Source organism: Aulonocara sp. 'chitande type north' Nkhata Bay, linkage group LG15 (assembly GCF_057382095.1).
Source record: "Aulonocara sp. 'chitande type north' Nkhata Bay isolate Kocher_YH1m ecotype deep benthic linkage group LG15, A_spYH_male_GT1.1, whole genome shotgun sequence".
NCBI lineage: Eukaryota > Metazoa > Chordata > Actinopteri > Cichliformes > Cichlidae > Aulonocara > Aulonocara sp. 'chitande type north' Nkhata Bay.
Window position 1 is genome coordinate 23,807,085 of NC_141358.1, and position 24,626 is coordinate 23,831,710.

Below are 24,626 nucleotides of genomic sequence, written 5' to 3' on the forward strand. Positions count from 1 at the left end.
CAAGGAGCTGGATAAAAAAAAAAAAGAAGTATCTTTTCAAAATAAAAGACCCAGTTTCTGCAGACCAAGCAGTAACCTCCAGAGCTGAAAAACGAAGCCAGTGCAGAGGCACCAAAACTGCAGTTCTTCTAATGGCCACTTGAGGCTGACTCTGAAAGTGTATAATTCCTCAGACTCTCATGTTAATATCTCCAACTTTACAGCAGAAATAAGTATCTTTCCCCCTCCATATCAGTGCTTTAAAAAAAAAAATCATTCATCCAACTGTATAACGGAGTTAGGGGCGTCGCCATCTTCAGTGACAGGTGCTCTGACACAGCTGCCAGGCCATTACTCAGATCAATAAATTGGACTTCTCTGCCATGTTTAACAATAAAGTCCATTTTGTTTCTATATAACATTTTAAAAAGGAGTTTTATTTTGAAAGTTTAACTTATTCTTTATCCCATTCTTGTGTCTGACTTTCTGTCCTCCTCATCTGCTCTTCGCATGTCAAAGATTCACCAAAATAAGACACATGATTATAAGAACAGCAACACAAACTAAACAACATTTGATGCCCCGAGAAATACAAATGAAACTTTTATCACCAAAAATAATGTCTAAAAAAACTGATGCATTGTGCAATATCTACTTTTAAAAAAAACGAAATAATTACTTATTAATGTTTTATTAACGATTACAGTTTATATGTGATGGTTACTATAAAGTGTTATTTAAAGGCTTAAAAAAAGACACAGCTCGACTTTAAAGTTTAAATTACTTATGCTTTGGCAGAATAACATCACTGAGGTAACTCAGCAACTAACAGCAATAAAGCTCTGTTTCTTTGTTTTCACTCATACACTCGGCTGTAAGTCTCTTGTGTGAGATGTGTGATGGCGTTTCTTCTTTTATATGATTTTGCAATCTCTCTCTTCAGCGGTCTTTCTTTATTATTCTTTTGTTGAACTGTGTCTGTTTGGTGGCTCCAGGGTGAGGGGTGAACAGCAGAAACTGAGCGGCGATGTACAATTTTGGCAAGCACCATCGTTCTGTGCCATTTCAATGCCTTGGGTTGGTGAAGAAGTGCATGCAAACATAATAAACCCTTCCAAACTCACAAAATTTCCTCTTGCGTATGTAAAGTGATGCAAAAATTATGCGTAACAATCGGCAACCAGAAGTACACCCTCGCAAAAAATAAGCCCAGAACTTCTCTATGGCCCTTTCTGCTTTGCACCGCAGAATAAGGATTCCCTTCTAACAGCTTATAAACTATGATCATCTTCTAATCTATGCATGAACACATAATATAAACTCTGGGTTCCTTAAATCTCTCAATTTCATGCTTGACATTATCCTTACTTTGCACGATTAGGGGCCTAAATAAATCTTAAATCAAGTGCTTAAAACCCTTAATCATAACTGTAAGGGCAGAGAGTGCAGCAAGAGCAACATTTAGAGCTTTAGCGTGGCCTAAAAATATTTAACTTCCACCTCTTCAGGTTACTTATTCAAAGCACTTGTCACCTTAATCCTAAAATGAAAAATTCAAGGTGTCTCTGCCTCCATATCATTAAATATTTTAAGTTTTAATCAAGCATACTGTAGTACAGAAATTACTCTCTACATTAGTTTGTGTCAGTGTAAATATTAATCTGCTCCCTGCTGCGTTTCTATATAAACTACTTAGAGTGGTGCAGAACCTCCTGTAAAGACGAGTCCTGCAAGCTGTGTAATAATCTGCCGCAACACTAAATACACCAAACTCTAGTCTTCTTTGCTGCATTTAAATCAGTAGATTTTAAATATGTAGTGTAGATGCTGCTAATGTGATCAGCGATTCTGAAAAGTATTTTGCAGAACTTCAGATAACAGTTGATTTGAAAGCCAGAAAATTCCTCATAACTGGTTTATAATTTCAAATGAAGGCTCTTTGAACGACGTATATCAGTTGCTACAAATAAATAATTGTTTATTTCCTACAAGTCACATAATTTCAAATGAGTTGCTTAAGTAATTTGGTCTGTAAGTCAGTGCACAGCAGGTCAGCTCAACATCTACAACAAACTAACAAAGTTTTAACAAAGGCTGCATTTTTTATTTGAGTTTATTAAAGTTAACCTATATATATATATAACCTACGCCCATTTTACACATGGCCAAAGTTTGAAATGATGATGTCAGTGTATGTGCAAGTAGTCCCTTTGAGCTGAAAGCTCAGGATTTCTACTGCTCTAAACACCCAGTTTCAAATTTTTTTTCTACTCTTGGCTCTGTATGATGTCATTGGGAGGGGTTATCCTTATATGGGCATCTAATGGCAAAGGCACACTAGTAAACCTCCTTGTGATTGTAAGTATTTCTTTGCCACAGCTACTACAGAGCCTCAGGGTGTTGCACACTCAACCTCTAGGTGACCACTTTCAACTGCAAGCAGATGTTACAGATGCAGTATCGTTTAATCACCATACTACACTACGTCACTATTTGTAGAGGAATATCTGAATTTGCATCCACCCATCGATTTTATTCCACTATTCCACCGCAGCGAAGGCTAAAGGAAGGAGCTAAAAGCGCTTTTTTCATAGAGGCTATGAAAAAAAGCTAGAAAAAGGCTGTAAGGCTCATTTTGATCTGTGACTTATGCAAAGCTACTCTAAAAAGTAAAATAATAAACAGCATCAAGTTGTAAAAGGGCATCATAGTCTATTTAACGATATCAGTGAATCGGGAGACCTCTTGTGAGGAAACAATAACAGAAAATAAACTCAACAGTGTCAGGACTTTTTAATCGCCCTATGATAAAAAGTCAGTATTTATAGGAAACTTTCAAATACCTACAAAAACACGGATGATCTGATATCCTCGTGTTGGTGTTGTTCCCAGACCATCATGAAAATGTTGTTCCAGGTTCAACATTGCAAGTGACCAATCACATTGTTGTGACGTTATTCCTTTGCGCGCCAAGCCATTCGTGCATTTATAAAATTCCAATGTTGCAAGGACAATATCAATTCTGCTTACTGTTTATTAAAGGGTTACGGTTAGGGTTAGGGTCAGGGTCCGTTGATCGGCGGACAGAGGCGGTTTCACGCAGCTTTAGTACAGTTTTTTGTTTTACGCCGGTTTTTCCCGAAGTCGCAAAAGTATGACGTCACAACATTCTGATTGGTCACTTGCAATGTTGATCCTGGAACATTTAGTATGATGATCTGGGAACAACACCAACACGAGGATATCAGATCAACCACAAAAACACACCTTCTACCAAGGCCCATGATCTATTTTAATGAAATATGTTTAGACGTGCTTTGTCAGTGCTCTTCTTTTCAACCAAGTTTCATGAAATTTCACTTGGCAGATTTTGAAAAACCTTGCAGGCAGACAAACAGCATCAAAAACACACATTCGAACAGCACTGCAAATAAAATTTTTTAAATTGAACGCATCCCAAAAAAAAAAAATAATAATAATAATTTCTGGAAACATCGTCATAACAGAAATGTATTCTAACTATGAACATTTAGGTGTTAATGTGCTTTTATATTATATTTATATTATATTGTGTTGTATTAAATATTGTATTTTATATTATAGTAGCTTTATAATATGTGCAAACTGTGATTTCTGAGGTTTTGTTCATAACATCCAAATGATAAGTTCTAGAAGTAAAAGTATCATGTCAGAGTTGTTTGTATGTATAATTAATGCATTCATTAACTATATAAGCTGTAATAACATCATGTTGTATTTAACCTCATTCCCATAATGCTCATTCTAAGCTCTGTAAGTGTTGCACAGTGTAGACCTTCCCGTTACCTCTTTGTGGTCTTGCTCGTCTCCCAAACGTTTGATCTTGTTGCAGTCGACGGGCAGGTCCCAGCAGTCGGTGTCGCTCAGCTGGTAGCAGCGGCTGCTGAGCAGAGCCTGCCGCTGGGGAGACATCGGCTGCAGCGGGGTTAACACCGTCCCGCTGCCCTCAGGGCCACCTGGCTGACCAGCCACATCCACCGCCCCGCTGTCATCCAGATCGCCAACTGGACTCTGAAGAGCAAAGGAATCTGAATACTGGTGAGGTATTCAGAGGGCTTATTTTTGTTATGTGATTATTGTTGCTTTTTTTCAAAAAAGCTTATTTTATCATTTCTAACAAGTTCTCAGGAGGTTACAGGCTAGTATACACACAGTCTCAGTCACAGAGGTTTTAAATGTTTTCAGTCTTCAGGTCATTCAAAAAGCTGCTGCCAAACCAGAAGACCTGTATAAACCCTTCTCCATACTAAACTCCTGCTCTGCTGGCATCCAGTTACATTTCCTAGACTTCCAGGTGATGCTTAAATGTGATGCTACTTTTCTACTACTTTTGATTTGTTTCTTTTTTGCACCTTTACTTTTACTATCACTGCAATCTAACTGTTATCTTACTATATGCTAGCCTAAATGATTTTATTCTATTTGTATCAACAGTAATGCCCATAATTATTCGTACTCCTGTGAAATCTTTTACATGAAAGCTCAGGGGTGAAATTTTACTTTATTCAGTTTATTGTAGTTGTGATAGAATGTTCCAGATGCATGTTGATTTTACACAATGGGCATAACAATAAAAATACTAATACTTATAATAATTTGTACATGCTGTCCAAAATGATTCATACTCTTCACCTGCCTCAATATTAGGATTATTGTTTCTTTACAGTGTAGGTATTTTAGGTATTTTCAGCAATGTTAGGCAAGAAATCCATGTCAATTTCTAGAAAAGTCCAGAAGCCGAGAAGCTGAGGGGAGCTGGTAAAAATGCTGCCAGTTCATGGTCAGCACTAGAATGTGCTATGAGTAAGAACTAAGTGAGGAGCTCTGGTCACATATTTTGATTGTTGTCAAGGATGCCATGGACTCCAAAGCCATATCCAAATGATTCCAGGTCCCTGTACCCACAGAGCATCATTAACAAGAACAAGATATTCCACACAGTCAAGAACCTGAAGAGACATCGTAGAAAGCCCAAAGTTACACGCCATCTGGGAAGAAGTGTGTTATGGGAGGCCAGCAGTAACCCACACATCACAACTAAGACAATTCTACAAAATCTGAGCAACACCAGAACACAGATTTCAAGAAGATACAGCAGCAAACACTATCCAAGGGGGCTTTTCATGGACAGTGACCACTCCTCCAACACAGGCACACACAAGCTCATCTAGTTTCTGTAGCTCTGACAGAGCTACGATTTTGGTTGCCAGTGTTATGGTCAGATGGGAACTCTTCAGCCACAGAGATGTGGCTTTTGTTTGGTGAAAGAAATGTGAAGCATTCACCCAGAAAACACAGTCTCACTGGTCAAACACTAAGGCGGGATGGACCCAGATGAACCTTTTAAAAGCTGAAGAAATCATTAAAATCATTCATCCAGCATTCTTGGGCAGCATGGACCATCTAACCAGATTACAGTCCAAAAACATATGGCCTAATTAGTAAAGGAACAATTTGCAGACAACAATCTAAATATTTTGGAGTGGCCAAGCCAGCGCACCGGCCTGAGCCCGGTTAGAATTTCTGGAGAGAACTAAAGACCAAGATCATGGCAAAGAAACCCTCAAACTTTGAGGACCTGGAGAAGTTCACCAAAATCATTGTGGAGACGTGTAGAAATATATTCAACTGCATAAAGTACTTGGAGGCTGCAGCTACAAATAAAGGCTACAGAGAAAGAGTATGAATAATTCTGGAGATGAGATTTTTTGGGAAATCAGTCAAATATAATCATACAAATAGTTAAAAATATCGAACATCGATTTGAATGTTCTTCTCATAGCCTTATGTCACCTTTTTTATAAAATGGTGAAAGAATAAATTTGATGTGTCAATAATATATCTTAAAACCCAAAAGTCCGACACGAGTATGAAGAATTTTAGGCAAAATTACATTTAGATATGTTTTCCTAATGCTCGTCTCTGAGTTGCGCTCTCTAGACAAAGCTGCCTTGTCTTATTTTTCCCCCACTCCTGCCATTGTTTAGGGATGTGATGTAATAAGGCAGGCATCCCATTTTTACTTGCAGCGCCTCAGATTACCTGTGTCAGCAGGTCCTGGGGTTTCCCTCCCAGAGCGTGCGGGAGCTCCCGGCACCGTGTCGACAAGTTAAGGATGGCCGTGGCCGCCATGTGGGCCGCCTCCATGTCGTGGGTGTAGTCAAAGCTACTCTTACTGCAGGTGCTGCTGGCGCTGCTTCCACCTCCACCGCCTCCCCCTCCTCCTCCACCTCCTCCTCCTCCACAGCTCAGGCTGCTGCTGCTGCTGGGAGCGTAGCTGCTGGTCGTACTGCTGGCCGGGCTGGACGTCTTACAGTAGCGCTTAGCTGCAGGGGTGCACACAAGTATGGCTGATTTGTTAGGCTGATGCTGGCTTTTGGCCAAGCTGTTCAGCAGATGGGTTTTTTGCACGGGGTTTAAAATTGCAGAGAGATCCTCTAGCTTTTAAGAATATGCAATAAAAAAGACAGACTGGTGAGGAGAAAGAGCGAGAGAAACAGATTGAAATTTAAGGCTTTCTAGGATTAAGTGGGGAAACAATGAATTGACCAGAACAAGAATCCACTCCAAACTAAAATTCAAACAAGCTCAGTGCCTGAGATTGTTGAAGTTGTTCAACTTTTTTGGTCACTTTGCCAAAATCAGAGCTCGTAAATCAAGATAACATATCTTAAGACTGTTCCTGCCTCAGCACTGAATTGAAAATGCTTTGGACTGGATGTCTACATCTGATTTTTATTTGGAACAAATTCTAAGAACTGCAGCATTTCCTTCTTTGTGAGTAACATTTGCTAAAAAAAAGAAAGAATACAATGCCCAGCTGTCCCAGAAAATAACTGACCTTTTTTTTAAAAAGTAACTACTTACAATATTTGTATCTTCAGTATGTAAAAATGGACCCACAGGAACAATAAGCAAAGTATTTAGAGGCCATTTTTGGTCTGTTTAAAGGATTTGCTGCCAGATAGAAAACATATATGAACACCAGCCTTATGCGCTAAGTAGGGAGACATAGAGTCATTCAACATAAGACAGAGAAACAGATGTTTGGGCAAAGCCAGAGAAAGACGCTGCGTGGTGGTGAATCCGGCCTCGGCAGGCCGGAACGATGCTGATGGAGGGAAGAATGGTGGAAAGGAGGGAGGCAGGGAGGGAGTCGTGACAGAGGGGAGCTCAGACACCTCGTCTAAAAATCTCCCTCCTGCCTGCTTCTCACTAATGGCTCCCAGCCAAAGAAACAGGGCTCGCCTCCATTATCTCTCCTGTTTCACAATCCCTCCATCTGTACCTCCTCCCTCCCTCCATCCCTCCATCCTCTGCTCAGAGGAGGCAGGCTCTTAGCTTGGCATTTCCATAACTCTGCTCCAGCCATGTGGAGAGGCCGAAAACATCAGTGTTTTTAGCTCTATAACAAAGAGAAGACAAGCAGCACAGAGCATGTGTCGTTGTGCACGTTATAATGCTTTTAACATCGGATACAAAATGTTCTCCTCAGAACAGGAAAATGAATAGTAATCCCTAAGAGTGGGATCATCTGGAAGGATTCTTTTTCCTTTCAAACAAACAAAAAAAGGAATCACAATAAGCCTGACCATGGTTTTTACGGTGATTTTGAATTTACCTATAATAAATTTTTTAGACACATGGATCCATCATTAACTCAAATAAATATCTCCAATATTCTTCAAAAGGTAAGAAGAATGTCAGACCCCGTACAAACAAAAGACGCAAATCACCAATCAAAATATACGATAAATTGTTGTCACATGATCTAAATGTGGGACCGATGATTTGCAATTGTGTATGTTCATTCTTCTCACCGTCGAATCCCTTCGGGGAGGTGTCTCGTCCGTGGTGGTGGGACTTGGTCGTCAGACCTCTCTTTCCGTAGCTGCCGTGTTGGGCATCATAGCCGCCATAGTCATAGCTGGTCTTGGAGTATTTCTCCAGCTCCTTCGCCAAGTTGGATCGTGGCGTGCTGGTGGGAACATTGTTTTTGTAGCCATACTCAGGAATCTCCAGCTGCTTCACAAAACACATTGGTCTGAAAGGCAGCCAGAGGGTAAATAAGGCTGGGATCGAACTTCACTGCACCATTTAGCATCCCTACTTCGGATTAAAAAGTGGATTTTTTTTTATATTTGTTTTGTTTTTTCAAAGAACTAATAACAGTCTGTGTTATTTACCTTTACGCCAAAAAATTGGCTGCACCATTCAGCATCCCTAAAAAACTTCGAATGGTAATTAGTGGAAGAAGATGGTGAGTTTCTGTTTTGTGGAAGAATATTTAAGCCCAGCTTTTTATTTAGTTGCTAGCTGACATCCTTTCAGCTTTCAGTACATTCTGTTTAAAAAAGGCAACATATATTCCCAGATTGCCTTACAACTCAGAAATATACCAGGAAATTGTTAAACCATTTTGCATCATCAAATAGAAAACAATGAAGGTTTTCTTTGTTATGGAATATTTTGCAAGTCTCAAGCTTAAAGACACTATTAAGCTTGCCCCGATCATTTAAGGTGGTGCGAGATGCTCTCCATCAAAATAAGTGCAAACTTTTAGTAATAAAATTTTTTGTTTGTGTTTGCTAATTATTCACAGGATAGTTTTTGATTCCGGAATTCCCACCATATCTGAACTAGTCACACATGTGGTTGAATGTACAGTACTAGTGACCTGCACCTAGATATAATGAGGATTACTAGTTGTTCTGCATCCCCAGTTCCTTATGTTTGATATGATCTGGAGCTGTATGTGTGGGAATTTCATTGCACCATTCAACATCCCAGATATAAAAAACCCCAAAGAAAAAAAATGCTTCCATAACATACCATATTCAGAGTTCAGTGAGCAATTCGGCATCCCTTGCTAAGCTATCAGAATTCAAAATATGCTGCTTTACTGTACTGAAGTGGGCGGTACCTGAGGACACGGTCTGACGCCTGATTGGTCTTACTGCCGCTGTCAGTTGAGTGAGTCTTCTCGTGGACCTTCGCCATCTTCTCTGCAGCAGCGATGGGACAGCCGGACAGACTGAAGGATTAGGGAGGGGGAGACAGCACACGGCCTGGTTACACACTGTACCAACACACGCACACACACATGCAGCATCTGGCTCTCAATGAAGAGCGGTTCAGCTGTCAGTACCAGCAGTTCAAAATGAATTATGGATTTAAAAATGGCCTACTTTGTGTTGACTTTATGACTTGCTTTCCAGAAGACAAACTGGTTTATCAGTTGACTTTCTGTGTGACTTTTTTCTAAACAGGTATTGCTTAAATTTACAGACAGACATGTTTGTGACTCCTGCTTCTGTACATCAGCGGTCCCCAACCCCCGGGCCTCAGACCGGTACCGGTCCGTGAGTCGTTTGGTACCGGGCCGCGAGAGTTGAGGCTCAGGTGTGAAATGTATAGTTTTCAGGGTTTTTATCGGTTTTCAGAGTTATTTTGTTATCGTTTTTATCATTTACTCGGTTTTCCTTGGTCTTTTCACGTGTGTTATGAATAAATTTTCTTTTTTTCGGTACTGGTACTAGTTTTATTTTTGTTGTATTTATCCGCAACACCTTAAAGGCCGGTCCATGAAAATATTGTCGGGCATAAACCGGTCCGTGCCGCAAAAAAGGTTGGGGACCGCTGCTGTACATCACTCAAACTGCAAAATTCTAGGCTGAAAATGAAGCCAGTGCAAAACTGACATTTAGCTAATGTCCACCTGAGGCTGGCTCAAAAAGTTAGTCACTAGTCCACTCCCACATCAATGTACAACTTCAGCCATGAAAGCAGAATGTTTACAGCTTCATATAAGAACAGGCCTCTTGCCTGTGGTTGTGCTGTTGGTACCTTTTAAATAAGCTGTAGTTTGGAAATGGCAAGAAAATAAATTGTCCTGTTTTATTGGGCTGTTATTTAGCACTAGCTATGACCGGGTATCTTTGTCTATGCATTCTTTGATGTCCTCGCTCCAAAAACATCAACATAGTGATGCCCAAAACAATAATGTGAGGCTAGTAAAAGTGGAGACTAGAAACTAAGTGAGGGTATGTAAATGACCAGGTGACAGCATTCTTGTATCTCTTTACTGTCCTCCCATTTCACATATTTACAAAACTGACTAAACAACTAATCATCAAAGATGATTAGCTGACAGAACAGCAGCACAGATTTGGCATATTTTTCCTTCACACATCACCGGCAAAACCTCTAACCTTGAACCATTTTAATGGAGATAGACAGAATATCAAAAATACAGAAAAAACATTCATAAAAGTTATGAATTGATTTGCATGCAAAGCTCCAAACCGAGCGTAACTGATGATCTTTCTTTTATCAACCAATTCAGACTCCCTCACAGCCTTAATGACATGTTCCAAAACGGGCCTTTGTCTTTATTTCGTTGGTCACTCTATCTCATCCTCTTTAAAGTTTAAGATAAGATAAGATAACCTTTATTAGTCCCACACGTGGGAAATTTGTTTTGTTACAGTGTTTGTATCTGGATCTACTCCCATGACTCTTTATACAGCAACTGAATACTTGGTTGAATAAGTGACTAAATTAATAGTTCTTGGCAGATGCCTCTTTACTAACAACACACACACACACGGAGTATTCTCCAGTTATTTGGGAGAGTTTGGTTATCTGTCCCACAAGACACTTCCACTTAACAAAACTGTCACTTCCCACCAACTCCCAGTGATAAGTGTTAAAAGGTAACACCTTCTCCGTTTTTAATCATTAAATTTGTTTTTCTTCCGTAACCAAGTGCAACCTCACAGGAAGCAGAAACACAAATCTAATCCTGCTCATCGGCCGCTGCAGTGATTGACTGATTGTGTGATAGATTAGATCACATTCATTAAGCAGCTGCTTTTGGTCTTCTGGGGAAAATAATTAAATGTCATCAACAATGATAAGTGAATTTCTTTAAAAACAAATTAAAATTGGAATAAACAGAAGAAAATTTTTGATGTCGGACGGAAAATTCCATCCTGTGTACTTCTGAGATGTACCAGTCATTAAAATGTGTGACTTGCTGACCCTCATGTGGCGCAAACAGGGGTAAAGGAGAAGCTGATTGGTTGGGGATGTGGCTTCTCCCTCCTGCCACTTTGGGCTTTTCCTAATTGCTTCATACCCACAGAGGCTATGAAACATCATTAGTACACACACACACACACACACTCGTTTTAAAGCATGGCAGGGCTACTGTGTGAGTAGTGTGTGACAGATCAGCACGGCAGTGCCTGCTACTGCTGCTGCTATGAAGGCGTTTCCATGGTGACTGCCAGACATGAAAGCTGGTGGCTAACAGTAGCTAAGCTAGCTAGCTAGTGCTTTGTTTCCTTTCCCAGTGGAGCTGTGCTACATAACACACCCTGTAGCCATGTCTGAGTGTGTATGTGTATGTGTGAGTGTATTCTGTCTGCCAGCACACGTGTGCTGCTGTCTGTGAGCTCATTTGTAAGTGTCTGACTGTGTGTGTGTGTGTGTGTGTGTGTGTGTGTGTGTGTGTGTGTGTGTGTGTGTGTGTGTGTGTGTGTGTGTGTGTGTGTGTGCATATATGTGCTGCCTGCACTTCATGCTCTGCTCTGCCTGTTAAACAGCTGAACTGCTGATGTGATGCAGGTTCTCCTTCTCCAGTCCCTTCTCCACAATTCCACCTAAACGGGAATACATTACAACATTTTGCATGCTGTTGAAAGAAAATGTGACTTTTTTTGTGCCAGAGTTGAGTTAAAACCAAAACTGATTTTGCAAACTGTTCTTGTTTAGAGGAAAACTCCCACAGTGGCAGGTAAAACACAGAAACACTATTTATGATTTCACATTCTACGATGATTTTGAGCACTTATTTATATTTCTGCAGTTTTAAGGACAAAGCAATACCCAACCAGAAGCATCCAGAAATGAGAACTGAAACCACCACGTCAAAAAGCTGCAGTTCCCCTAATGGCCACTTGAGGTTGCGCCCCAAAATTATTTCAATCCCCACAACCTCCCATGTTAAAATGTCAATGTTTACAGCCAGCTACAAATACTGGGTTTGTTCTTTCTAGCAGTTTTCTCCCTTTAAATCAACTCTACAAAGTTCGAATCTTTTAATGTTTTTTTACACTTAAAGTTTTGTCTTATTCTGGTTGTTTCTGCTCTGAGCGACAGGTAAGGACTCGCTCAACTGGACCTCATGATGATGGTTGTGCTATTAGTGCTTTCTGAAGCATTTATAACACATGACAAACAATATAACCCACTAACAATTAAATAATAAGAAACACTTCAAAAAGTTTGTGAGAGACTTTCTTTAATTTTAATAGTCTGCAACTGAAGATATCTGTGTGCACCTGATCAAGTCTGGAGTAATACTGAAAACTCCTGGTCAACAATATCATCATCATCATCATCATCATCATCATCATCATCATCATAACAGTAACCAAATGTAATCAAATGTAAATTCTGCTTTACTACAGTGGGGCAAAAAAGTATTTAGTCAGCCACCGATTGTGCAAGTTCCCCCACTTAAAATGATGACAGAGGTCAGTAATTTGCACCAGAGGTACACTTCAACTGTGAGAGACAGAATGTGAAAAAAAAAATCCATGAATTCACATGGTAGGATTTGTAAAGAATTTATTCGTAAATTAGGGTGGAAAATAAGTATTTGGTCACCTCAAACAAGGAAAATCTCTGGCTCTCACAGACCTGTAACGTCTTCTGTAAGAAGCTTTTCTGTCCCCCACTCGTTACCTGTATGAATGGCACCTGTTTGAACTCATCATCTGTATAAAAGACACCTGTCCACAGCCTCAAACAGTCAGACTCCAAACTCCGCCATGGCCAAGACCAAAGAGCTTTCGAAGGACACCAGGAAAAGTATTGTAGACCTGCACCAGACTGGGAAGAGTGAATCTACAATAGGCAAGCAGCTTGGTGTGAAAAAATCAACTGTGGGAGCAATCATCAGAAAATGGAAGACATACAAGACCACTGATAATCTCCCTCAATCTGGGGCTCCACGCAAGATCTCATCCCGTGGGGTCAAAATGATCATGAGAACGGTGAGCAAAGATCCCAGAACCACACGGGGGGACCTGGTGAATGACCTGCAGAGAGCTGGGACCAAAGTAACAAAGGTCACCATCAGTAACACACTACAACGGCAGGGAATCAAATCCCGCAGTGCCAGACGTGTTCCGCTGCTGAAGCCAGTGCATGTCCAGGCCCGTCTGAAGTTTGCCAGAGAGCACATGGATGATACAGCAGAGGATTGGGAGAATGTCATGTGGTCAGATGAAACCAAAGTAGAACTTTTTGGTATAAACTCAACTCGTCGTGTTTGGAGGAAGAAGAATACTGAGTTGCATCCCAAGAACACCATACCTACTGTGAAGCATGGGGGTGGAAACATCATGCTATGGGGCTGTTTTTCTGTCAAGGACGACTGATCCGTGTTAAGGACAGAATGGATGGGGCCATGTATCGTGAGATTTTGAGCCAAAACCTCCTTCCATCAGTGAGAACTTTGAAGATGAAACGAGGCTGGGTCTTCCAACATGACAATGATCCAAAACACACCGCCCGGGCAACAAAGGAGTGGCTCCGTAAGAAGCATTTGAAAGTCCTGGAGTGGCCTAGCCAGTCTCCAGACCTCAACCCCATAGAAAATCTGTGGCGGGAGTTGGAAGTCCGTGTTGCTCGGCGACAGCCCCAAAACATCACTGCTCTCGAGAAGATCTGCATGGAGGAATGGGCCAAAATACCAGCTACTGTGTGTGCAAACCTGGTAAAGACCTATAGTAAACGTTTGACCTCTGTTATTGCCAACAAAGGTTATGTTACAAAGTATTGAGTTGTATTTTTGTTATTGACCAAATACTTATTTTCCACCCTGATTTACGAATAAATTCTTTACAAATCCTACCATGTGGATTCATGGATTTTTTTTTTCACATTCTGTCTCTCACAGTTGAAGTGTACCTCTGGTGCAAATTACTGACCTCTGTCATCATTTTAAGTGGGGGAACTTGCACAATCGGTGGCTGACTAAATACTTTTTTGCCCCACTGTAAATTTCCTGCATTATATTAAAATAAATAAAAAAATATTAAATTCTATATTCAGGTTTCTAAAATGGGCGAAAAAACCCTAAGCCAGGAATTTGTTATACTTATAAATACAATTTATTATAGCCCTTTGCTTTCTGACTGTAGCATCAAGACCAAGAATGTGCTCATTTCGTTATTTTGATTTGTAATTCATTCATTTTTATGTGTTTCATTTACTTATTTCTACATTTTGGGCATACATGTTGCAAACAGAGTTAATAATCCGTTTAGGAGGTGTAATTCTGGACTGTACTGTACTAAAGTACTTATGTACTTTCTTCCATTCTTTATAAATAAAGTTGTTAATATTAAAGTCTAGAAGAAGAATTATAAGGACTCTGAGGACCAAGCTAGCAAATAACAAAGTCTCAGTTCAATTTTATTTATATAGCACCAAACAGTCAACAACAGCAATCCAACAGCTTGAAAGAGTCAGTAAAGCCCCAGATTAGCACTTTATAAACAAGTGGGTGATGTCACAGGAGCTCTGTCCTTCTTTTATATACAGTCTACAAGTGAAATTGAGCAGCAGTTTTTAATGCTGGACTTTTAACACATTTTTATTTTTCAAAACCTGAAATACTTATTTATAACTTGAGTTTCACTTGCACTCAGGCATTTAGGACTTTGATACTTCCATCCATCTGTTAGCTACATCTTCTTACCCTGTAGTGTGTTGTGTGGGTGGTGGAGCCAAACTCAGCTTATACTAGGAGAGGGGTGGGGTGACCCAGTCAATCAGAGAGCTATTTTTAATAACCACACAGACAACCAATCAGACTCACATTCACGCCTAGGGGTGATTTAGAGTTACCAGTCATCATAACTTCCAAGTTTTTGGACTATGTGAACCACACAGAGGGAACACTGAAGTTTACTTACATAGATTATGTTATCTATACTTTTTTCCTTCATACTGAGAAGTAAAGTTGCACATACTTGTGTTTTTATTCATTTACATACTTACTTTTTATAAGCAACGAACACTTCTGCAGAGGCAATTTAGTGTTGTGACTATTATTTAACTTATGCTGTGGTTAGACTTTGATTCTTAGTTTCCAGTATTTCTGTTAGGGTTTAGCTAACAGCAGGGGTCCATGACCAAACCCCCTGTAGCGATTAATGATGCCCAGTCTGTGGACTTGTTCAGAAATGCTGGTCAAATGCTGATAAAACCAATGTTTCTATAAGTGTGTGGTGTATGGGGCACAGAAATGTAATGTAAAAATTTATGTTTTTAACTTTCCACAGAATTAAGGCCATTCATATCATACCATTAACTATAAGTTACCAGTTCCTACTTAAATCCCTGTTTCTTCGTAAATGCTTCTTACATATTGCACACTAACAAATGATAATAATAAACAAAAATAAAAATGAGTAATACTTCATGTTATGAGTTTGCAGAATCCTTTCAGCCAAAGCAAACATATCAGAGTTTATGGAGTACAGGACCTAAGCATCAGCAAGTAGTTTGACTGGAGATGTGCTCCTGAAACCACACACACACTGACGATATCTGTACGATGGAGGTGTGGATCAGCTGATAGCGGCCCGGCGAAAGGCCACTCACTCACCTGCGATGCGAGTTCCTGTTGCTATTGACATGACCCCGTCCAGAGCAGCCAGGAGTAGGGCACTTTAAAACATTTTCATACATGGCAAGGACTTTGACAGAGAGGAAAAGGTGAGAAAGACAGCCAGGGTTAGGAGCAGACAGGAGAGTTAACGGGTGTTCAGCTCGACGGTTAGGCATGCACAGATTACAGCTGCACGACTGATGTGACAGTGGGCAAGAATTTCACAAAACGGGCATGAACGCTAAGACAAAGTGCGTCAACAGCAGGAAGTCGCCAGTTCTCCTCTTTGTTTCCCTTGTAGCCACCTCAGATTCAGCTGTGCTTCATGTTTTGCATCGGTTTAAGAAACATGCCTCCTCATGGGGCTTATTTTGTCACAAAAATCATTAAAGATTAAGGTAAATGTGCTGTGTTTTTTGCCTTTTTCCCCACGAACTTTCCTCTAAACTGCTCTCCGTTTGTAGTTATGATTGCCCCAAGTATTCCCTTCCTACTGAGGAAACACAGCTCTCATTTGCCTTTTGATCACTGCGGTCATGTCATGAAATTTCATGAGATGAGACTGTACTGGATGCAGTAGTTAGTCATGCACTGTTAAGGATGGCTGATGACTCCGCAGGAGGAAGAGGAATGTGTCTGGTAATAAATGAAGGTTTAAAATTCTGTTTCAGATCGTTTCTTTCAAATATGTATAATCTTCATATACAGTTTAAGTTTCTAGATATTGAAAAGCCCAGCAAGCTTTTACCTGTATGTCTGAATATCTTTCTGTATTGTCCATGCAGGTATTTCTTTTTGTCATTTTTACCTTGTTGCATACAGAAGATAAGCTATATGTAAAAAAGGATGTGAAGTCTCATTTGGAAGGCTGAATGTTTTTGCTGCCAATACATTTTTCTTTTTGTTTTATATACCAGACTGACTTACAACTCGAAAAATAGGCAGGATGATAAAGCGGGGCATGGTTTACAGAAGGGCTCACTTGTGATTGACAGATCAAATACGGTCCTCTCCCACCATGCCTGGTCTCAAAACAACACGATGCTAAAAGCCAAAATGTTCAGCGCAAGACTTCTGAACAGGCCTCGTTCACAGAGGACAAGAGACTGCTTGGCAACCACCTGGCAACCACCGTTCGCTAGGGACAAATGAGTATTCTGATTGGCTCAGTCGCTGTCAGTGGTTCCTGCTAGTCACTGTGAAATTGACTGCTGAGACCCAGTCATGCAGGCCTCGAAAATGTGTATTCCCCTATGACGAGTGGCTGGTCAAGATAGCTGGATGTTGCTGGGTGAATATTATTATTATATATTATTCATTTTTCTTTCCTTAGAGGTATATAGTGCCATACTGAAAACCTCCTTCTGATTGCTAATTTATCTGCAAGCCTTCCCCAACTAATCGCTAAATGTTGGGAAATTGTAAAAAACAAAACAAAACAAAAAAAACCAAACAAACTGTGATTAAAACTGGAAACAGAGAAAATTCACCTTCAGAGTAAAAGTTGCACATTGTGAAATGTGTTGATTTCAGCAGTAAGACATGAAATGGTCTTTGTCTCCAGTTTGCATCACACATTTTTGAGTTTCAGTTTCAGTTTTGAGTGTTTGCAGACTTGCCATCTTTCATTCAAACTGTGGGTGAATGTGGTACTCTGCAAATAGCCAAAGCAAGAAGGTTTTTGGTGCAGCACCTTCTTTGCATCCTTTTCACTTTGCTACAGCCAGCAAACTCCAGCATCCACTTCCCAAAAAGCTTTGGGAATATCTTTTTTTTCCTCCTAGTGACCGTTAGGTACTAGAGGGTCACTGACCGGTCTCTGGGCATGCATGACTGACGACTAACAAACTGCTGATGTCTTATCGATCTTTTGTACAGTCTATGTGTTCAATTGTTCCACCAGGGTGAATGAAGCCTCATCTAAACTAATGTAATGTTTTACCTGTGAGTTCAGTGAGCATGCTTCAAGCAGGCTTAGATGGTTGGAAGTAATTTCATGTAGGTCTTTTTTTGAGGTTTTTTAGTCAGCAGGTTGATCAAACTGATTCTTCATGCTGTTCACGTTACAACAGCGACACAGAAATCAAAACAAGACTTCAGGCAGACGCGATGAGGAGAATGAAAAGAAAGTAAAGCAGTTCACAAAATTGAACCAAAAAAAGAAAAATAATACTATTTCTGGTGCCACAGTAAACATGAGTATGAACAGAAGCAGCTTTGTGTCCACAACAGCACTACAGTATGTTTGCTTTAGATAATTAAGATACTTTAGTAGAGACTTCCTAACAGACAGAAGTGAAATTACATTAATATATATATATATATATATATAAACATTTAAAGCGCAGTTGGTTTTGAAACTCAAAACCCTTGATAAAGTTTGGCAGCAATCAAGGTCTACCTTCTCAGTTGATCAAACATGTGTTAAACAAGCTCATTCGCGCATGATGATTAGACAAAGACGTTCACAAGTTCTCGTGATCATAACAAAGTTAAAACCAGATTATCTAGCACGTCCAACACGACAGAACACAAATGCAGACTCATGCAGGACAGATGCATGATGGTGAACAGCCAACACTGCCAGCACTGTCCGACTTTAACTGTGATACAATCCATCTAACAAGTCATTTGAAGTCAGCATTTATTCCTTAAATCTCCTCAAATTGGAAGTACAACTAAACAAAAACAGTTCTGACCAGTAAATTATTTCCATTTGGTCCCAAAGACAAATTTTGGGGGTAGATGTCTGATGTGAAATGTTTTTTGTGCTCTCAGTCTTATATAACTCTCAGAGGCAGAAATGATCTGACTGCATGAGTAAAACCTCAAAGTGCGCAGCTAAATAAACACGATTCAGCTCACTCGTTAATGTAACACAACAGAAAAAAGAGGTTTGTGACACTGAAGTGCAGCTCCCTTTATCGCCAACTTTGTAGTCATTTCAAGCATCAAACAAACTAGAACTCATTATCCATGTTGTATTACAAATATGTGGCAGTGAATAGCAGACGCAAGTTATTATGGGATAACCGTTGGTCACTGTTGACGCCTCAGTGGTTCATTTTAGACTAGAAAAATATTGTAACTACATCTTAACACAGAAGGATGACAAATTACAGATTTATGTAGTGCTTACATGTGGTTATTTATACATTTATACACATTAATTTAGAAATACTACAGAATATTTATTCATTAATAACTGTGTTTATTATTCTGGAGAACCCTTTTCTGCAGATAGCTTGTGTTTAGTGAATCTTATTGTCTACGGTTACCGGAGTTGCTGACCTCTCCTGTCATCATGTGTGTAGTTCATCCTCTTATGAGCCAAAGTGTGACTAATATCATCAGATTAATTACTTGGGACTCCATTGTATGTTAAGACACCTCTCTGGAAAACGGTGAGATGTCTTTGTGAAGTTGAAAAGAAGTCCAACTGCCTTAAAGTCCAGGTTTAAGACCACTGTGGCCTGGATGATGAGCATCTACACAGACATTTGAGGTTATGACGATATTTCAGTGCTTCTGATGTAGCCAAGAATGTTTTGATCAGATTTCAGGATTTTAAGGAAAACCTTCTTTTTATAGAGCAGAGCATTAAAAACGTACTGCATAAAAGTACCTTTTATTATTCAGGCCACGGTTTGGAGATTCAGCAAACGTGTCCTTGTCATCTGATGTTTTACTCAACCAATAAGGTGATTCCTGCCTCCAGAGCGCTTTGAGAAATGTCTGCACATATAAAACTGCCACCCCCACCAAAAGACTGAAATACCGCTCTGGGTGAAATGACTTGTCAGAGTGCTACTGAGTTTGTGTTGTCAATGCAGCACAACATGCAAACAGAGGGACCTACTCTCAGGTGGGACACGATCTTTGTGGGGACACCCAGAAAGGCTGCGGTGATGCGGGTACAGCCCCGTCACATGACCGGTTCCGTCACAGCCTGGAGTCGGACACTTGCTCTCCTTCTTCTCTCCCCTGGAAGAGTCTGTGAAGACAAGGGGCAGCGAAAATTAGACGGAGGTGGAGTTGAGTCAACAGGTAATCGGCGTCCAAGTGTCGGAGCAGTTTTTGGCCATGAAAGGACTGAACACGGACCGTATATGGCTCATGGATTTGGCCAGTAGCCTGGTTCTTAAAAACCACCCACAACTCAGATTTGTTTAGCAAGGCAAACACTGTAGGTGTGATATTGGATCCACTGATGGCTGCTTCATTTGGTTCAAGAAACAATTGATCAATCAGAGCTTATCATGCCGAATTAAGCATCATCCTCCTACATAGATAACTCATTACCTCAGCTAGCAAGCACGGATGAGATTCACTTGGGTGTGCATGCTGCAAATCACTGACAAGTCGGGACAAACAGAACAAAATAGGCCCCCTCCCAACAAGAAACCATCAGGCTGAATAGGTGAAGCTGTCCTTGCACAGATGCAGACATCATAATAAAAGCCTTCCTTTGGACTAATAACAGCTTCTTATGGGTTAACAAAGACTCTCTCTGTGCTAATGAAACAGTCTGAAGCCCATCTGAGTCTGTAGTGAGGACGATAACCGCACAGTGCCGACTCCCTACCAGTGGTAGTGGGGTTGTATATGAGTGGATTTGGAGAAATAGGCCGCAGATAGCGTCCCACAGATGAGATTTGCTCTTCTAACGGGCCGTGCAGATTGCCATTACTCATGCCTGACAAGCTGGCCGTCTGATGTTCCCACACCGGCCTATTTTAACAACATAAGCTGCTGTCAGTGGAAAACCATGCATCTGCAAAATAAAAAAAACCCCAAATTGTGTATAGCCCTGAATGCAGAAAATGAGTGCCCATTACCTCGTCTGCAGCCATGTACAACATTTCTGAAATAACACAGCCGGATTTTAACCAAGCCCAGAGGTCAGAAAACTCATTCAGTCCAGCAGTGTCCGTAAAAATGCTCAAATCAGGGAGGAAAAGACATTAAAGTTACTTTTATGTATTATTTTTTTCCTGCTGCAGCACTAATAGCCCCTGGCTGCTGCTGTACTGAGGGTTTCAATAAGTCAGACAGACAAGATAAACTCCCTCTCTGCTGACCCGGGGTCAACATTTTTGAGTTAAATATGGCTATGGTTAAATATGATGTGAAAAGGTGATGGGAAACTGGCAGAATTTAAAGAGAAGCATGATTATTTGACAACTTTGTGAATATAGTAATAGGTTAGAAGAAGCAGGAATGCAAGCAATATCTATTTCTCAGACAGGAGCTACAAAGTGCTTACACACATACACGGCATATAAGCTTACTGTAGGACAAAGAGCAAAACAGCAATTTTACAAAAGTAAAAGAGGAAACATGGAAGTAAAACCACTACATAATGAATCCTGTTCATTACCATCACATTTAACCTTTACTGCTGAATTAAAGGCACATTTCTTTTAGGAAGTTTATTTTGATCAGATGCAGCGTGATCGTGTCGAGCTACAGAGGGCTGACTGAACTAAATTCGTTTCTCAGTGTCCAGGCTTTTGTGGTAAAAATAGTCCTGGCATGAAAAACCAGATCCAGGACCGTGTGAATGAAGAAAAGACTCCTCGTGGACATGAAGGAACGTTTCCAATTTAAACATGTTACGCAACATCTTACACTGGAAGTCGAAACAGCAATGACGCCTAAAAGATCCTTAAGTTGGCTCCAAACTACTTAACAGACCTGACACATGGAACATGGAAAATCGACATATGCTACAGTATAATTTTCCAAGTTTGCAGAGTGTAGATCGATAATAACACAGACAGGGTCAGTGTGTGGGTTTTTCCTTGCCTACCTTTAGGGTAGTACGCCCTCTTCAACCCATCCTGCTGCATCCTGGACCTGCGCTCCTCTGCAGCGCTACTCAGCCTTGGGCTGTGCTCGCCGTGGCCGCGATGATGATGGTGGTGGTGATCCCGACGGGGCATCGCGTGCTCCGAGGCCATCCGGTCCCTCATGACCTTTGCCCTCTCCGATTCCAGTGCGATGGCCTTCTCCAGCAGCGACAGGTTTCCCTTGGCCATGTCGAAGGTCTCGTCCGAGCGGTCGGAGGCCACAGATGTGGTGTCCTCGTCGCCCTCCTGGCTGCAGCTGGTCGGGTAGCCTCGGGACGCCGGGCTCAGCTGCTCCTCCAGCTTCATTAAGTTCACCATGTCGGAGTAGCTGCGCTCCAGAGACCGGGGCTCGTCTTGTGCACCCTGCTGGCAGCTGTCATACCTGAATGTTTGAAGTCAAGATGCGAATATGTGGAAAGGTTATCAAAAGGATGTTTTATATTTCCTAACTTATTCAACTAAATGAACTTGAATGAAGGGTCACAATTTTGCCAGTTCAGCTGTATTCTACAAAAAAGTTTATTACAGTTTTGATTTATTAAAAAAACTTTCTGAAATAATTTAGGAACTGTTGTTGTTGGAGCTACCTTGAAGTTTAAGAAGCAAGGCTACCTATACAATGTATGCTCAACAGTCAAAGTAAAAAATGTTATCAAATATTAAAAATGATAAAGTTATGTTTTAAAAGTAGATCCTGCAACCTTACAAATGAAACCTGTAATTGAATGTTTAATAATTATAAAAATGTAATACTTAATAGGTTTGTGAAAGTACATTTTCACATTTAAAAAGGACTAATATAAAGATAAATCAAAGGTCTTCTGACCGTGCCCACAAAAAACTGATTAAGATGTCTGACCTCCCCTTCAAGGCTGTCTCTTTGTGCACCTCTGGACCATGCAGAGCATTATATTCAGAATGAGCACCTGCAGATGCACGTTTCATACTTCACTGTCTGACTTCTGTATCACCTTGAGTTTTATTTTGCAGATCATCATTATAAATGAGAGCCGGTGTGAGGCTATAGCTCAGAATGCAAACAGCGATTTTCATTTTTCAGTATAGCATAGTCTGAAATTTTGGAGGAGTAGTGCTTTAGTTTGCTTTATCCTACACACCCAAAACCCAAGCTACCCACAAGCTCCCTGTGGTTTGTCCTTTGCATCATAATGGAATTAAACTTAAAAGTTCGCATTTAGAGTCAGTGGAGGACAAGCAGCATGACAGCTGCAAGGGCAAAGAATTAAAGGAATACAGGAAGAGATCCAGAAATGCACAGGAGGACAGCCTTCAAGGGGGAGACAGGCCAAACTGAAAACAAAACATTTTTTCCATTGCACTGTTTATGCAAATCCTCACACTTCATGCATTACTGATAGTAAATGGTTAATAAACTGGTTCTTTTATGGCGTTTTTCTACTGTGAGCACTCAGAGCACTTTATGCAACTTGCCTCATTCACCCAGTGATGGAAGCACTTTTATCTATGCTTTCTTTGCTAGTGATATCTCTGTCCCGCCATTCATGAACAGAAACACGCATCAGAAGGACTACAAGTTTTAGTTTGCCGTTGGCTATGGAAGAAAAGAAGAGTGCCCTCTACCCTTTCCATGCGTGCATGCTTGCATAAGAACTACTGCGTTACTGCTGTATTAAGTACCATCAGTACCATCTATGTAGTTTTGAAAAGCTACCTACTATGTTTTTCCTCGTTTACTTGTAGATGCTCATGTTAAACATGACCAAAGGTTTCAATAATGAGGTCAACATATTTCAAAGGCAGACAGAGGTAATGCGCATATTATTTTAATCTTAAAATCATATCTGTGAACTCTTAAGAGATTATCTACCTGTTCAGGTGGTGCACCCCCTGGTGGTCTGCTGGATTTTGGAGTTGGTGGTGGAGAACGTGGTGGACAGGACGATCAGACGGCTGAGTCTCACTCAGCTTCCGGGCCAGATCAAAGCACTGATTCCTCAGACACTCTAGGCTACTGAGACACACCTCCTCCTCGCTCTCCTCAGTCTGACCCCTGACTCCCATGCCGGGCCGCCCGTTTGTATGGCTGCCGTCGTTCACCATGGTGTCTTCGGGGTAGCCGTCTTCAGGCAGCATGGCGCCGTGACCCTGCGCCAGAAGCTTCAGGGAGTCCACCGTCTCCCTGACCACGTCGCTGTCCAAGTCCACGCTCAGCTCACCCTTCCTCTCGCCCTGCTCGCTGCCGTCGTCCTCTTCGTCATCGTCGTCTTCCCCGGCGCTGTTGGAGGAGTTGCTGTTCATCTCGGACTCGGTCATGGCCTGGTAGGCAGCATCCTCGGCGATCTTGCCAAGGTTGAGAAGTGACTTGGCAACCAGCTCGTCGTAGTTCTCGTACTCCTCTCCGGTCCCGTTACCGGCGCTGATGGTACAGCTGTTGTTGTTGTTGTCGTCCTTCTGAATTGGAATGAGCTTTGATTGTCCACCGGGTTTGTAGTGGTTCTCTGCAATCAGGAAAGCAAGAAACAAATCCCTTTGTCTTGATACTGTTCAGGAATCTCACAATGCAGCCAAGAAACGTTTCCCGCAATAACCCACGCTATACGCAACATAAACAGCAGGTAATTTGTGAAAAATGTGAGGGAAAGTGATTTGTTTTGCAGGTAACACAACTATCAGTCCATTTATAGAATCAAAATCCTGCAGATGAAGTGGAAATGAAACCCTTATCCTCTAATCATGTCAGCAGTGCTGATGAACTCTTTTTTTCCCCCTGTTATATTCTCGCCTGTATTATCTTCATCCCTCCCAATTATGATCCACTGTTTACTCACAAAAAACATACAACCCAGAGCGGTGCGCGGCAGTGTCGCTCTCTCCGATAAGCCTCGCTGTTGATTTTGGGGACAGAGGCGGCGAATGAGAGCAGAGAAATTGAAAAGGGAGGCGTGTGAGGTGCTCCGATTCAGGAGCCATAAATATCCTCAGGAGGAGAAACCGAGGCAGAGCACATGTGACACGTCCGCCGAGACGAGGAGGCAAACGAGGAGGGGAGGGAGGGAGTTAATAACTCAGCAGAGCTCCTCTCC

At 41.1% G+C, this 24,626-nt stretch overlaps 1 protein-coding gene across 5 annotated transcripts in view; it reads right to left on the reverse strand.

Annotated features, from left to right (window-relative positions):
* myt1la (myelin transcription factor 1-like, a) overlaps positions 1 to 24,626 on the reverse strand; it is a 92,890-nt gene that overhangs the window by 17,128 nt on the left and 51,136 nt on the right. For 3 of the 5 annotated variants that reach the window (XM_086265084.1, XM_086265083.1, XM_086265082.1), the window contains exons 7-14: positions 23,411 to 24,041; positions 21,522 to 21,943; positions 19,569 to 19,703; positions 15,707 to 15,797; positions 8,942 to 9,052; positions 7,839 to 8,062; positions 6,061 to 6,344; positions 3,805 to 4,029 (exon numbers count right to left, since the gene is read on the reverse strand). In XM_086265084.1, coding sequence (XP_086121210.1) covers positions 3,805 to 4,029; positions 6,061 to 6,344; positions 7,839 to 8,062; positions 8,942 to 9,052; positions 15,707 to 15,797; positions 19,569 to 19,703; positions 21,522 to 21,943; positions 23,411 to 24,041 — 2,123 coding nt within the window. Of the gene's footprint in view, positions 1 to 3,804; positions 4,054 to 6,060; positions 6,345 to 7,838; positions 8,063 to 8,941; positions 9,053 to 15,706; positions 15,798 to 19,568; positions 19,704 to 21,521; positions 21,944 to 23,410; positions 24,042 to 24,626 lie in introns of all 5 variants that reach the window. The other 2 variants (XM_086265081.1, XM_086265080.1) reach the window with 1 other exon arrangement.